The 15,966-nt window shown below is 40.7% G+C and overlaps 1 protein-coding gene across 2 annotated transcripts in view; it reads right to left on the bottom strand.

Moving 5' to 3' along the window:
* The window catches only part of TRPC4AP (transient receptor potential cation channel subfamily C member 4 associated protein), a 69,713-nt gene extending 59,706 nt beyond the window's left edge, over window positions 1-10,007 (bottom strand). For both annotated transcript variants that reach the window (XM_047069797.1, XM_047069798.1), the window contains exon 1: window positions 9,812-10,007. In XM_047069797.1, coding sequence (XP_046925753.1) covers window positions 9,812-9,979 — 168 coding nt within the window. In that variant the 5' untranslated portion in view covers window positions 9,980-10,007. The remainder of the gene's footprint in view (window positions 1-9,811) is intronic.
* Window positions 10,008-15,966: the final 5,959 nt, after the last annotated feature.

The following is a 15,966-nucleotide window of genomic DNA, read 5'->3' as shown; positions in this document are numbered from 1 at the left end:
AAATATAAAGTCCATATAAGTACAAAAACAATATAAAAATCAATCTTGAATGAAATCATGCCATTTGCAGCAATGTGGATGGAAGTGGAAGGTATTATGCTGAATGAAATAAATCAGAGAAAGACAGGTATCATATGTTTTCACTCATATGTGGATCTTGAGAAACTTAACAGTAGACCATGGGGGAAAGGTAGGGGAAAAACAGTTACAAACAGAGAAGAAGGGAGGCAAAGTATAAGAGACTCTTAAATACAGAGAACAAACTGAGGGTTGATAGGGGGGTAGGGGGCAGGGGAAAATGGGTGATGGACATTGAGGAGGGCACTTGTTGGGATGAGCACTGGGTACTGTATGTAAGCAATGAACCACGGGAATCTACCCCAAAAACCAAGAGCATTCTTTACACACTGTATGTTAGCCAATTTGACAATAAATTATATTTTTAAAAATCAATCTTGGGTTTTTTTTAATGGATTAGCGAGAACATGAAACAACAGGAACTTTCATACATTGCTGGTGAGAAAGTAAACTACTACCGTCACTTGGGAAAGTGGTAATAGCTACTGATACTCAACCTAGGCATATCCCATAACCCAGCGATTCTACTTCTAAGTATATATCCAAAAGAAATCACACACACATGCATCAGGAGACATGTACAAGAATATCCATATAAGCAGTACTCATAATAGTCCCAAACTGGAAAGATCTCATATACTCAACAGAAGTAGAATGAATCGTGGTTTGTTACAATACTATGCAGCAATAAAAATTAATGAACTACAGCTTCACCATTATCACGAATCAGTCTAACAAAGATTGAAAGAAAGCAGACTCAGTATATACTGCTTTATTCTATTTATATAAAGCATAAAAACTAGTACCCCTAAATACAATGTTAGAAGTCAGGCTGTGGGGCGCCTGGATGGCTCAGTCGGTTAAGCGTCCAACTTCGGCTGAGGTCATGATTTCACCGTTTGTGGGTTTGAGCCCCACGTCGGGCTCTGTGCTAACAGCTTAGAGCCTGGAGCCTGCTTAGGATTCTGTGTCTCCCTCTCTCTCTGTCCCTCACCCCCTCGTGCTCTCTCTCTCAAAATAAAAATAAACATTAAAAAGAAAAACAGAAGTCAGGCTAGTAATTTCATTTGGAAAAGAGGAAAACTAGAGCTGTAGACTAGAGGTACAGAAGTGATCTGGTTGGTTGCTATGTAGATGACAGCTTTATTACTATTCATTGGGCTGTGCACGCATTTCTTGTTCATTTTTATTTGCACATTATATTTCAACACAAGAAGTTTTTGAAATGCTTAAAATAAATCTGTATGCATTGATTACGGAAGGATTTCTAAGACGCATTTTCAAGTGAAAAAAGTTAAATGCACAATATGTACAGTATGATACCACCTGTGCAGGAAAAAAAAAGATATATAGACATATTTGCTTTTCTAAGTTTAATGTATCTCTACATAGATACACAAGAATCAATAACCATAGTTGCCTCTGGGAGTAGAACTGAAGGGTGCTAGCAGAGGTGGTAGTGGGCTACTTACAAGGGAGATTTACTTTTCTCTGCAACTGTATGTGCATATGTTATCTATTCAAAACACACATTACCTCTGGAGGGGAGGGGATGAGATGAAAGAGGTATTAACTATACTGGTACTTTTTTTTTTTTTTTTTTTTTTTTTTTTTAGAGAAGGAGAGCAAGCACAAGTGGGAGAGAGGAGCAGAGGGGAGAGAGAGAGAATCTTAAGCAGTATCCACACTCAGCATGGAGCCCAATGTGGGGCTCGATCCCATGACCCTGGGATCATGACCTGAGCCAAAATAGAGTTGGACACTCAACCAACTGAGCCACCCAGGTGCCCCTACTTTCTTAAGTTTGGTAGTAAGTACATGGGTATTGTGGTAATACTTTGGTATTACTTACTATAGGTTTTTGTAGGTCAGATATTTAATAAACAAACAAGTAAGTCTCTCCACAATGGAATCTGTAGATGCTCAATAAATATTACCATCCCCACCCCATTCCCAACATATCTAAACTTACCTCCCATTATGTCCCATACAAACATTTCATTGTCTCTTTCCTGTCTTCTAATGGCCAATTAGGAGGATTTTCTCAGGGGTGTTCTTAGTGCCAGAAAGATCTCTGCTACTCTGTTCAAATTCTATTCATTCTTCAGAACCAACTCAACTCTCTGCTATTCCATGAAGCTCTCTAAAGCATTCAAAGCCCAACATAATCATAGGAGAGAAGATGGCTTTTAAAAATAGGAGTACCCTAAAAAAATTGTTTCAAATAAAATAATTAAAACAGGAGGACGGACCCTAAGAGAACATTGAGTGCAATCATTTTGCAGAAGAAATTAATGTCAGGTGACAGACATGACTTTTTTATAGTTGTTAATATTTATTTTTTAGTTGTTACGTATTTAATGTATATATACACAAAATATCTACACAATGAATAAAAAGAAAGACTTTTGCCATGATTAAATTTCAGAATGCCAGAGAGAGAGAGAGAGAGAGAGAGAGAGAGAGAGAGAGAGAAAGAGATGATCCTAAAAGCTTTCAGGGTGTGAGGGGTGGGAAAATAGGTCATATACAAAGACATGGGAATCAGAACAGAACCTCTCAATGGTTACACCAAATGCTTAAAGACAATGGAATAACACCATTAAAAACTTAAGGGAAAATAACTTCCAACTTAGAATTTTATACCCAGCTTAATTTAATATACAAGAATAAAAGACATTTTCAAACATGTAAGCTTAAAAAAAAAGCTATCTCCCATGTACTCTTTCTCAGGAGACTACTAGAGAATGCACTCGCCCAAGACAGGATTCATGAAACAGAGGATCTAAATCATGAGAAAAAGAAAATGCTTTGAATTTGGTGAAGTTAAAAACCAAAAATTCAGATGTATAGCTGTCCTAGCAAGGAACTAGTCCAAACTGGAGGAAGATGGAGTTCCAAGAAGGATTTCGTCTTTAACAACAAAGTTTTAGAATTCAGGACTAAATTGTAAGCACACGAAAAGCAAATTTTAAAAGAATGAGATTATTCTAGTGAAAGAAGCCAGACTCAAAGGCTACATATGGTACAGTTGCATTGCAATGACAGTCTGTAAAAGGGCACAGGAATAGGGCAGTAAACAGATGAGCAGTTGCTAGAGGACAGGGGTGGGGAAAGGGCTGACGAGTACAAGAGAATTTTCTATATCCTAACTGTAGTGGTGGTCACACAACTGTGTTTGTCAAGATTCGTAGAACTACAGGCACACCTCGGAAACACTGTGGGTTTGGTTCCAGACCACTGCAATAAAGTGAGTCAAATGAATTCTTCAGTTTTCCAGTGCATATAAAAGTTACATTTACGTTATACTGTATAGTTAAGTATGAGATAGCATTATGTCCAAAAACAGGTATATGCCTTTGTTAAATATTGCGTAAAAATGCTAACCATCATTTCATCTTCCAGGAAATCTTAATCACTGATCACAGATCACTATAATAGTAACTAAAAAGTTGGAAATATTGTGAGTATGACCAAAATGTGACAGAGACACCAAGTGAGCAAATGCTGTTGGAGAAGGGCACCAACAAACCTGTTCAATGCAAGGTGGCCACAAACCTTCAATTTTGTAAAAAACGCAGAGGCTGTAAAGTGCAACAAAATAAAGAACAAAACAAGGAATTCCTATAAATACTAAAAAGGGTGAATTCTGGGCCACCTGGGTGGCTCAGTCGGCTTCAGCTCAGGTCATGATCTCACAGCTTGTGAGTTTGAGCCCCGCGTCGGGCTCTGTGCTGACAGCTCAGAGCCTGGAGCCTGCTTCAGATTCTGTGTCTCCTTCTCTCTCTGCCCCTCCCCTGCTCACACTGTCTCTCTCTCTCAAAAATAAATAAACATTAAAAAAAATTAAAAAAATAATAAGGGTGAATTCGACTACATTTATAACTCAATTCAAAAAATGGGGAGAGGGGTGCCTGGGTTGGTTCAGTTGGCTGAGCAGCTGGCTTTTGATTTCAGCTCAGGTCATGAGATCACTACACACTAAGGGCTGAGCCTGCTTAAGATTCTCTCTCACTCTCTCTCTGCCCCTCTCCCCCACTCACTGTAAAATAAAGAGTAATAACAATTTTTTAGTGGAGGAAAATGGTGGCTTTTAACTTTAAGGGAAACAAAAAATATACAAAATACTGTTGTATAATCTATGGCTCTATTGTAAATAATTACATCGTGATCATCATCACATAAAATTTTTTTTAATTTATTTTTTAATGTTTATTTATTTTTGAGACAGAGAGAGACAGAGCATGAACAGGGGAGGGTCAGAGAGAGAGGGAGACAGAATCTGAAGCAGGCTCCAGACTCTGAGATGTCAGCACAGAGCCCAACGCAGGACTCGAACTCACGGACCAGGAGATCATGACCTGAGCCGAAGTCAGATGCTTAACTGACTGAGCCACCCAGGAGCCCCTCTTTTTTTTTTTTTAATGTTTACTTATTTTTGAGAAAGGGGGAGAGGCAGCGAGAGGGGGAGACAGAATCCAAAGCAGGCTCCAAGCTGTCAGCACAGAGCCCACTACCTGAGGCAAAGTTGGACGCTTAACCGACTGGGCCACCCAGGCGCCCCATCATCAGGTAAATTCTTAACATCAATGGCCCAAAACGTGATAGAACTACATTAGGAGACTAAAAAGACATATGTGGTGTTGTGAATTAAATCCTAGTTTACAGGGGAAGAAAACAGACAATGTCTAAAATCGAAAAGTTACAAAATAGCGTATTACTTAGAAATACTGGCTGTCCTCTTTCCTGGAGGACCCTTCCCCTGCAAAACATACATAGTGTGGGCAGTGGTTGCCTGGGAAGGGTGCAATTTGGGGGTAAAAAATGGGGCAGAGCATTGCTGTTTTTAGTTACAAGGCTAACAATACCCAGAGAGCTTCCCAACAGTCCTCCAAATATCCAACTTCACAAGGGATTTATTTTACCACCTTTATGTTGTCTTACAAGGCATTTACTTCCATTTAAAAATAATCATTTGGATTTTGTTTTCCTTGTGAACAGCTGAGTACTGTGATGAACGAGCCACCAACCCAGGCATCTTCAAAGCTGAATTACTGGCAGGTGTTGTATGGGTTTCTCCCCTTGGAGTACTTGTGGTTTGACAGTTTATAGCAGCGATAATCTCTTACATCATGTTGCCTAAGCTGTCAACCTGTTCAGTGGATATGACATTTCCAGGCACTTAACTTTCATTGATTTTGTCTTTACTGCTTTTCTTTTTAAATAATTAAAGGCTAAATTCCATAAACATAAATGTGCATCTTATCTGTTTAGTCCTAAGTGTAAGTTATCTAATGCCTTACAACATCATATTAAGTGCAAGTAAATAGTCTTAAAAACGAATTCATGAAGATTAAATACCTTCTTAGGTTATTCTGATAACAAATGTTAACCAATGAATACTTGTGTCCACTGTAGTGGGATGTTTTGTTTCAACATAATTAGGAGTGAATTTTATGGTTTGTGAATACAAAAACTTCCTGTTAAAATGAATAGTATTTATATTTTTAGTTTATGAGAATGTATCTATCCAGGATATCAAATTACCCTTGACAGGCAAGGGAAGACTGTAGTTGACTTAAACCCCTAGGTTTCACAAATACTAATGCTTAGAATGGGGATAAAACAAATTTATTGAAATTTTTAAAAAGGGGGGGGTCAATCTCAAGAAAAAATATGAATACTCAGGTAGAATTTAGATATGCAAGTAATCATGAAGGAAGCAATGACTGGCATTTGGGAAACAGAATGAGGATGCCATAACCTAACTGATCACCAGACTGCCAAACTGAAGGACTAGTTCTAGGGGTGGTGGGTCATGACCTGTAAAAGTTACTCTGCCCTGAGTCTAAGATTTGCCTAGTCTATCCCTTTCCCTCAACTCCTACTGATCATGCAGGTCTTGTGCGCCCAAGGTAAGGAATCTGGATTTGATTCTAACTGCAGTGAGATGCCACTGGAGGGTTTTAAGCAAGGGAATTGTAAGATCTGATTTGCTATAAGGATCACATGTGCTGATAAGTGTATACTGGCTCTGTAAACGCTACAGCATCGTACCAGCACTACTTTATTACCTAGATAGAGGGCAAATTCAACAGGAGAAGAGAAAATAAGGCACACTATAATCCACATAGGACAGGCCCATTCTAAATAAAACATGTGGTTCAGAGTCTTCTCCCAGACTTCTCTTAAGTCCCATTTAGGGAAATAGGGAAGACCTGGGGACGATCAGGTTTGGTGAAAGAGGAATCAGGAATTTCATTTAACATACTGAGTTTGAGATGCCCATGAGACATTTAAGTGGAAGTATTGAGATGATATTTGGATATACTCATCTGAAGCTAAATGGAGAGATCTTGATGGAAATATATATTTAGGATCCATCAGAGTATAGACTATTTGTTAAACAATACTTACTAACCTTTATAGCATGCTTACTATGTTTTAAAATACCATTTTAAGTGCTTTAAATGTATAAATTCATTTGGTCCTTACCACAAAACCTTACAGGCTAGGTCTCATGATTACCCCTCTTTTACAAATGAAGAAACTGAGGCATAAAGAGATTAAGTAACTTGCCCAAACACACACAGTAAGTATGTACCAGAGCTGTGGTTCAAACCTAGGATACCTGACTCCAGAACTCTTTAAAGCCATGAGACTGTTTAGAAGTAGAGACAGGACTCAGGAGGAGGAAGACTGAGCCCTTACAAACAATATTTCTTTTTTTTTTTAAGTTTATTTATTTTTGAGAGAGAGAGAAAGAGAGAGAGAGAGAGAGAGAGAGAGAGAGAGAGGGAAAGAGGGAAAGAGAGAAAGAGAGAAAGAGAAAGAGAGAAAGAGAGAGAGAGAGAGAGAGAGGGAATACGAGTGGGGGAGGAGCAAAGAGAGAGGGGGACGCAGAATCTGAAGCTGGCTCCAGGCTCTGAGCTGTCAGCACAGAGCTTGACGCAGGGCTTCAACTCACTAACCCAAAGTCAGACACTTAACCGACTGAGCCACCCAGGCATCCCCAAACAGTATTTTAATTCAAACAATTTTCAAGGGCCTGACACTGTTTTAGGCTCTGTTTCAAAGAAAAATAAGACAAATTCCCTTGAGAAGCCCAGTCTAATAGCTACAAGCTGACAACAACTAGTAACTGAACATCTATCTGCCTCACACTGGCCAAACTTTTTAGACATATTATTTCACTTAATCCTAAGAGTCCTATGAGACAGATATTAGTGACATTTTAGAAATAAGGAAACTAAGGTTCAGGAAGGTTAAGTAATGTCACCTGGATCACTCAGCTAGTAAGTGATGGAACATGGGTCAATTGAGGTCCACCTTCCTTTAAAATCTGGTCTTTTCCAAGGAAATCCTGTTATATGCTGCAACATGGATGAACTTTGAGGACATTAAGCTAACTGGAATAAGCCAGTCACAAAAAGACAAATAGTGTTTGACTCTACTTCTGTGAAGTATGAAAGGTAGTCAAATTCATAGAAACAAAGTAGAATGATGGTTTCCAGGGGCTGGGGGCGAGGGAGTAGGAGGTATGTTGTTGTTTAATAGGTACAGAGTTTCAGACTGGCAAGATGGAAAAATCCTCTTGATCTGATTCACAACAATGTGAATATATTTAACACTACTTAACTGTACACTTAAAAATGGTTAAGATGGGAAACTTTATGTGTTTACCACAACTAAAAAAAATTTTTTTAAATCTGGTCTTTTTCCCAGTTTACCACATGCCACATTGGACATGCTTACTGTGCTATGGAAATGCCTGTGAGGAAATTACCTGTAATGTGGGGAAAGGTGGTGTGTGGGGGCAAGGAAGAGATCAAGGAAAGTTACCAAGAAAGGATACATTTGAAAGATGAAATTCCCCTCATTATAGTTTTAGGAAGGTAGCTCCATCTCAACCCCCGAAATAGCTCCCACACCTGCATACAACTAACTACTCATTACAATAACTAGCCTAAACCAGGCTCAAGAATATTCTAACACCCTACTATCTGGTGAGCTTCTCCAATCTCCTCCCATTCCAGGTCCTCCAGCACTGGAAACAAATTAAGTGTCCTAAATTGCCTCATTTATTATGCTGAATGACTTCTGTGGCTCCTGACTGCCCTCAGAATGTAAAGGATTAGCAAAATGAGTGTTCAGGAGATTACCTAAATTTTCTGAGCCTCAGTTTCCTCATCTGTGATAAGAGAGGAGTCCCAACATCTAATTCAAAAGACTGAAAATTAAATGAAGACATTGTATGCATACCTTGCTCAATGTCTGCTCCAAAGTATGCACTCAGTGAGCTGTTCCTTTTCTGCCTGCCCCCACAACCCAGCTAAGTGAGGCGTTTTGGTTTAAAGAACAAGAGAGCAAGTATTTCCAGGATGTTAAGGCAGATAAAGAAGAATGCAAAGGGGAAAAAGTTGCTCAACTATGCTTATCTGATGTTCAGGAAAATACTGCTCACCCAGAACTGTTTCTTCATCTGTAACCTGCTAGAACAGAGACCACCTGTTTTTTTTTTAATCTTTATTCTGTCCTTTTAATCATCTGAGTATTACTGAAATGGCTCAAATATACTATATGCAGTACACCGTGAAAATCTAACTCCTTTTCTCTCCCCCATCTACCCAACTGCCACCCAATCCCACCAACCACTTTATTAGTTTGTGTATCCTTCAAAACGTTTCTATATGCAAAAGCTGTCTTTAAATTAAGTAATGTTTTACAATTGCCTTTGCAACCTAAGTTTTGGGAATGAGGGGGTGGGGTGGTCAGCGCCATGAGTCTAGGTCTTTTCTCATCCTGCCTCACCTCAAAGCAGTGTCCTCCATTCATTCAAAAAATACTAATCGTATATTGGGCGCCAATTATAAGCTAGATACCAAGTACAGCATTAACTGATTATCCTTCAACCTTTACTAAGCAACAAAAATGCACTTAACGCTTTACACAATTATCTCCATTGATCCTCACGACAACTTAAGAAGCAGATTACGAATCGTCACCTTCATTTTACATATGTGGAAACTGAGGCACCGAAAGGTAACTTGCTCAAGCAAGGGTTTGAATCCAGGCCTGACTCCAAAGTCCTCGCTCTTAACCATGACGCTCCACAATGGCAAAACAGAGTCCCTGCACCCTTTGGAGCTCAGCCTAATGTTGGATACAGGCAAGAAAAGGGGCAGACAATAAAGAAATATGTAATTACAGACCAAGAAAGTAATGTGAGCGAAACGAATTCAGGGCTGTGACTGAATAACAATGGGGACCTACTTTAGAAGTGGGGGGGGGGGGAAGTGTCAAGGAAAGGCCTGAGAGAATGACATTTATGATAGGCTTGGGAACCGTTTGAGGGCTGCATTAATGACCCACCGCCCAATTCACGGTGGAAAACTCGAGGCCCTTAGAAGCTAAAGCAAACTCGCCCAGGGTCCCCCAGACGTGTAGACGTGGCGCAGGGTTGGGAGGATCCAGGAGCTGGGCCCAGGACTCGTACACGCCACCGATGCCCGATGAAGCCCAGTCCGGCTCGGCCCCTAACCAGGGCCTCTAGCCCGCTGCTGCCCACCGCCCCGCGGCGGCTGACAGCATCCACACAGCCTGCAGGGAGGCCCCGCGGCCGGCCAAGAGGGGTCGGGCCCGTACTGCGGCGGCCTGGAAAGGCCTCTTCTCCGGTCCCCCGCCAGCTCCCGCCCGGTCCGCCCCGCCCCGCCCCTCCGGGCCGGCTTCGTACCTGCACGGCCCGGACCAGGCCCCGGCCGGTCAGCTGGCCCTGCCGCAGCTGCAGCAGAATGTTACCGGGCCGCGGCCGGCCGCCCCATCCGCCCCAAGCCGCCACCGTTGCCGCTGCCCGTCGCCCTCGGCCGGCCCCAGACCCAGCAGCCGCCGGCACCGCCGCCATGTCTCCTCGTCCGACAAACAGGAAGCAAGCGGCCCCGGGGCCGCGGAGATTTCTACGGGGCGACGGAGGGGTAGTCGCAGCGCCCCCAGCGGGACGACGGCGGAGGCGCAAGCCGCGTGGCAGCGGCCGTGCGCGCCGCGGTCCCTACTGGGAAATGTAGTCTTGCTCTCAGGCGGGGCAGGTGCGAAAGAGATGTGGCGTTTTCTGCGCTACTTGTTTTTGGGGCCCCTCGGTCTTGCATTTCGGCGAGGACCTCTGAGGTCGAAGACGCAGTACCTGCGTGAGCACTTTCCCATTTGTTGCCTGTTTGGGGAGGTTACAGCCAACTAGCTAGGAAAAATCCTGGGTTCCAGTCCAGGAATCAAACCGCCCAGACTGATTCCTGCCTGAATTCCTTCTCTCTACTCCTGACTCGGTGCGGACGGACCTCGGCTCTCTGCCCCTTAATTTCCGTGTTAGTTCTTTCAGTCAGTGGTTCCTGGGAGTCTGTTCAGCCAATAAATAGTTCCTAGGGGCCTGCTCTGTGCCCGCTCCGAACTGGTCACTGGGAATACTGTGGTGAGCAGAACAGACCTACTAGGATCCTGTTTTGGAATGCAGGTTACAGAAGAAGAGAGCAAATCCGTACACAAATAAATGCACAACAATCAGCTGTGTAAGTGGTTAGGTTGTTGTGAAGTTAAATGAAATAATGGAAGGGAAAGGAATGAGTAAATTATGACATTATATCCTTTGTCAGAGGAACCTTGTCCTAATTTCTCCCCACCAGATAGTATTTTCTCTCTGCTCTGAGCCCATGTTAATCATTCTTTCGGGAAGCTTCTGTGTCGGGATTGCATGGTCGCCTCCCCTTTTCCTTTCCTGGAAGGGGTCTTGTAGCATAAATGAAATAGGGGTCCTGGGTGTGATGCAATAAGGAATGGTGGAGATTGAGACTCATAATTCATCACCCAAACCAGAACACTTTTAAGAATAAAAAAAACGCTATTAATAATTATGCTGGGACAGCAGGCATGGTGACCAATATCCCAGTTTGCTTGGGATAGTCCCCATAGACACCTGTTACAAGACTCCTCCCAGGAAAGAAAAAGGAGAGGCGATGATGTCCATTTTAAAATGAGTAGTTTCTACTGGCTTCCAGCAGATTGTTGCTGGATCTTCTAGTTTTTCCAGAAAAGCCAAAAATCTGGGGTTTTATGTGAAGTTTCCAAACTTTGAAAACTCCACGGACCAAATAAAATCCTGTCCCTTTCTGAACACTGGAACAGGGAGACCAGGAACAGGCCATAGGTACATGGAAGTTGAGCATGTGGTGAGGGAGGTATTTCAAATCATTAGGGAAAGAAAAAAAAAGTTTAGGTCTTTAACTTCACACCAAAAGCTAAAATGCATCTCAGACCTATTAAAAGCTATATGTAACAAAATCAAAGTATACTTCTAAAACTGGATAATGATGATGATTATTCAACTCTAAGTTTACTAAAAATCATTGAATAATAGAAGTGAATATATGAAAATACTTTTATGATTTGGGGGTAGAAAAGCTCTTCTTAATCATAAAACCCAGAAGTCATAAATAGGAAAAGATGGACAAGTTTGACCTCAACAATATAAAAACTTCTGCACAAGACACTACAGACAACCATAAAAGGCAAGACATATTCTGGGAAGGAGTCAATATCCAGAATTTATGAACATACTGTGCCCTCTGCCTTAAGTTCTCATTCCCTGGAAGCTCTCTGAATGGCTTGCTTCCTCATGTTCTCCAGGTTTCTGTTCAAGAGGAGACCTTCCCTGACCATCCATATAAAATAGCATTTCTTACACTCTCCATCTTATTACCTGCTTTGTTTGTTTGCTTGCTTTTATAGCACTACCTCCACCTGACATATAATTGTTTACTTTCCGCACCCCTCCTAGAGTATACTTTTGGTCTATTTTGCTCATTGTTATATTCATCTCTAGCACCTAGAATAGTACTTAGCACATAGCAGGTGATCAAATATTTGTTTATCGGATCAATGAATTATCCAGTAGATGCATGAACTCCTACAAAAATATAAGGAAAAGCCAAACAACCCAATAGAAAAATAGAAATGAACAGGGTGGGGCACCTGGGTGGCTCAGTTGGTTAAGCCTCCAATTCTTGATTTCACCTCAGCTCATGATCTCATGGTTTGCGTGTTTGACCTCCCACATCAGGCTCTGCCCTGACAGTGCAGAGCCTGCTTGGATTTTCTGTCTCCCTCTCACTGCCCCTCCCTCACGTGGATGTGTTCTCTTATTCTCTCTCTCTCTCTTTCTCTCTCTCTCTCTCTCTCTCTCAAAAATAAATCAACATTAAAAAAAGAGAAATGAACAGGCAATTCACAGAAGAAAAATCAATGGCCAGTAAATGTGTAAAAAGATGCCCAACCTCAATTTCACTAGTAGTAGGATGCTGATAGTGAGTACATAAATTGATATACCTTTCTGGAAAGCAATTTTTAGCAATATGAATTAAGTCATAAGAAATCCAAACTTTTTGGCTCAATAATTACTTCCTTGGGAATCTCTCCTAATGATTTTAGTTGCTATGATGTTGATTTACATAAAAAATGTTTATTATTGTATTATTTGTGATTGCAAAAACAAAAACAATGTCACCATAAAATAGAAGCATGTTTAAATAGATTCTAGTATTTCAATATAATGGAATATTCGAGTCATTGAATACCATTGTTTACAAAATAAAAATAAAATACTAAGATTTCAAATAAAGTTAACCATGTTTATCTTTTGATCTGTTTCTAGGAATTTATGTTTTAATAACAACTAAACAAGTGTGCAAAGATGCATCGTTATAATATTTACTGCGGCAGATATATGTCAAAACATTGGAAACAATCTAAATATCCCTTAATAGGGGACTAGATAAACTGTGCTTCATCTATACAGTAGAATACTCCGCAGTCATTAAAAGGAATGGACTACACACATACACACACACACACACACACACACACACACACACTGACATGCAAAGATGTTCAAGACACAGTTTTAATTGAAAAAAGCTCATGGGAAAAGAAAAAGAAAAAAAAAAGCTCATGGAAGACCAATATGTATCATGTGATCCCATTTGTATCAAAAATTATCTATTTACATATTTTATGAATATATTACAAAATCCGGAAGATTATGCATAAAATGGTTAAAAGCAGCCACCACTACAGAATGGAATGAGGAGGTGGGGAAAGAATGTTCATTTTCCTAACTTTTACACTGTTACTTGCATTTTATTATGGGCATATATAACTTTAAAATTTTAACATTAAAAACTTGTAAAATTATGTATCTATAACTGGATAGGAAAATGCTCACCACACATTGTTGAAAGAAAAATAAAGCACGTTATATAGGAATAAGCATATCATAAGCCCATTAACATATAATTAGACATTCCTATTCTATGTGGTTGTATGCACAGAATTACCCAAAAGAAACATCATCAAAAATGCCAGTGGTGGTTATCACAATGTAGACAGATTTCAGGTGATTTTTACTTCATTAATATTTTTCATAATTTTTTACGTAAGCCATATATCATTTTTTAAAGTTTTGGAAATTCCAGCTGGTTAATATTCAGTGTAATACTAGTTTTAGGTGTACAATACAGTGAATCAACAGTTCCACACATCACCCTGTGCTCATCACAACAAGTGCACTCCTCAATCCCCATCACTTGTTTCACCCATCCCCCACTCCTCCCCTTTGGTAACCAACAATTTAATATAACTAAGAGTTTGTTTTTTGGGGCGCCTGGGTGGCTCAGTCAGTTAAGTATCCAACTCTTGATTTCGGCTCAGGTCATGATCTCACAGTTTGTGAGTTTGAGCCCCACCCACATCGAGCTTTCTGCTGTCAGCAAGGAGCCCGCTTTGGATCCTCTGTCCAAACCAGAGAGACAGAGGTCTCTCTCTGCCCCTCCCTGCTCATTTTTTCTCTCTCTCTCTTTCAAAATAAATAAAGAAGGGGCGCCTGGGTGGCGCAGTCGGTTGGGCGTCCGACTTCAGCCAGGTCACGATCTCACGGTCCGTGGGTTCGAGCCCCGCGTCAGGCTCTGGGCTGATGGCTCAGAGCCTGGAGCCTGTTTCCGATTCTGTGTCTCCCTCTCTCTCTGCCCCTCCCCCGTTCATGCTCTGTCTCTCTCTGTCCCAAAAATAAATAAAAACGTTGAAAAAAAAATAAAGAAAGAAAGAAAGAAAACTTGAAAAATGTCTCTTACTTCTTCCCTTTGCTTGTTTTGTTTCTTAAATTCCACATATGAGTAAAATCATATGGTATTTGTCTTTGTCTTACTCTAATTTCACTTCACGTGATACTCTCTAGCTCCATCCACGTCATTGCAAATGGCAAGATTCTGTTCCTTTTGATGGCTGAGTAATATTCCACTGTGTGTAGATACCACATCTTCTTTACCAGCCATGTATGATTTTTACACTCAGGAAAAACAAAAGATATTTTAATGTTAGAAATTTTTTAAAAAAGAAAAGAAAAGGCATTTCCAGGGATACAAGCTGGCATTGATGAGCTCCCCAGGCAGCAGCCAGTCTTCCTTGAGCAATCACAGCCCCAGGATTCCACCCAGTGTTCTTCCTGAGGTAAATGGTGGAATATATTCTCATCCTGTCAGGATGAGCGAGGATACATGATCCTGACAAATTTCACAGTTCAAATGACCCTTCAGGTTTCCCTTGGCACTCATCATGCTGGGGACAAGTCTTTCCATGTAAGCTTTGATTCAAAAGTCATTTTCCATTCCTAAATTTGTACCTTGCTAAGCCCAGCCTCGCTCAGGCACTCCCCAAAGCTGGCTATTCATGGAGTCCAAGATGATCACATCAAATTCAGCCTTTAAGGTCACCATGTGTCTAGGAAATAAGGAGATACGTTTTCAGAAATCTCTGGGTAAAGGCATTCTTTCTACTTCATCTCTGCTCTGCAGGCCTTTTCCATTGAAACCAGATGTGTGTCTCTCACCACCAGAGAGCGTAGTACCCCTTTCCTAAGAAGCCAGTTGATGTCAATTGGGGTTAGCGTTAGAAAAAATGAAGCTCCTAAACTGACTAATTTTCCCCCCCACAATAATCCCAAATGGTTTAACCAAACATGCTGATGTTACTCAGAGAATATTACTTCTTGTAAGTGAGTTACCAAACTCATCTCAGTTGGCCAGATAGATTTTCTGGGGAAACTTTTTAAAATCATATTTTCAATCCTAGAGAAGTAATTTTAATCAAAGCAACTGGCACAGCTAGAGTCAGACCATAGAAACAGCTGTCCCGTGTAGTCATGCACTGTCCTGTGGTGGTATTTCAAATATATGTTTTTTCGTATTCCATTTCTTTTTTTTTCCCTATTACATTTCTAAAGTACCATCTCTCAGTGATTTGTTTCAAAAATGTTCATAAAGGGGCACCTGGGTGGCTTGGTTAGTTAAGCGTCTGACTTCAGCTCAGATTATGATTTCGTGGTCCGTGAGTTTGAGCCCTGCATTGGGCTTTGTGGTGACAGCTCAGCCTAGAGCCTGCTTCAGATTCTGTGTCTCCCTCTCTCTCTCTCTCAAAAATAAACATTAAAAAAAATTGTTTTTATGTTTGTTGAGTACCATCTTAAGTGCCAGGCACTGCTGTAGGTACTAGGGATATAGTGCTAAATAAAAGAAACAAAAGTCTCTCTACTCTCATGGACCTTATACTACTGTGTAAGACCCACCCTTTTTTTGAGCACTTAACATTGGCCAAGTGTTTTATTTGCACTGCCTTATTTTTCTGCAGCTTTTTAGGGGAAAACTCTCAAATCTACAGAAAATTAAAAGAGTAATACTATGAACATTCACATACCCTTTGCTTAGACTCACCAGTTGTTAACATTGTGTTTTATTGTATCTATTCTTTCTCTCTTTTCCTCCCTACTGATCTGCACATATATATATGTGTATATAT

Source organism: Lynx rufus, unplaced genomic scaffold, assembly GCF_022079265.1.
Source record: "Lynx rufus isolate CCGP_SWC_20201006 ecotype Redwood Valley unplaced genomic scaffold, mLynRuf1.p SCAF_8, whole genome shotgun sequence".
NCBI classification, from domain to species: Eukaryota; Metazoa; Chordata; class Mammalia; order Carnivora; family Felidae; genus Lynx; species Lynx rufus.
Note: the sequence above shows the minus strand (reverse complement) of the source record. Positions and strands in the feature narration are given on the sequence as shown.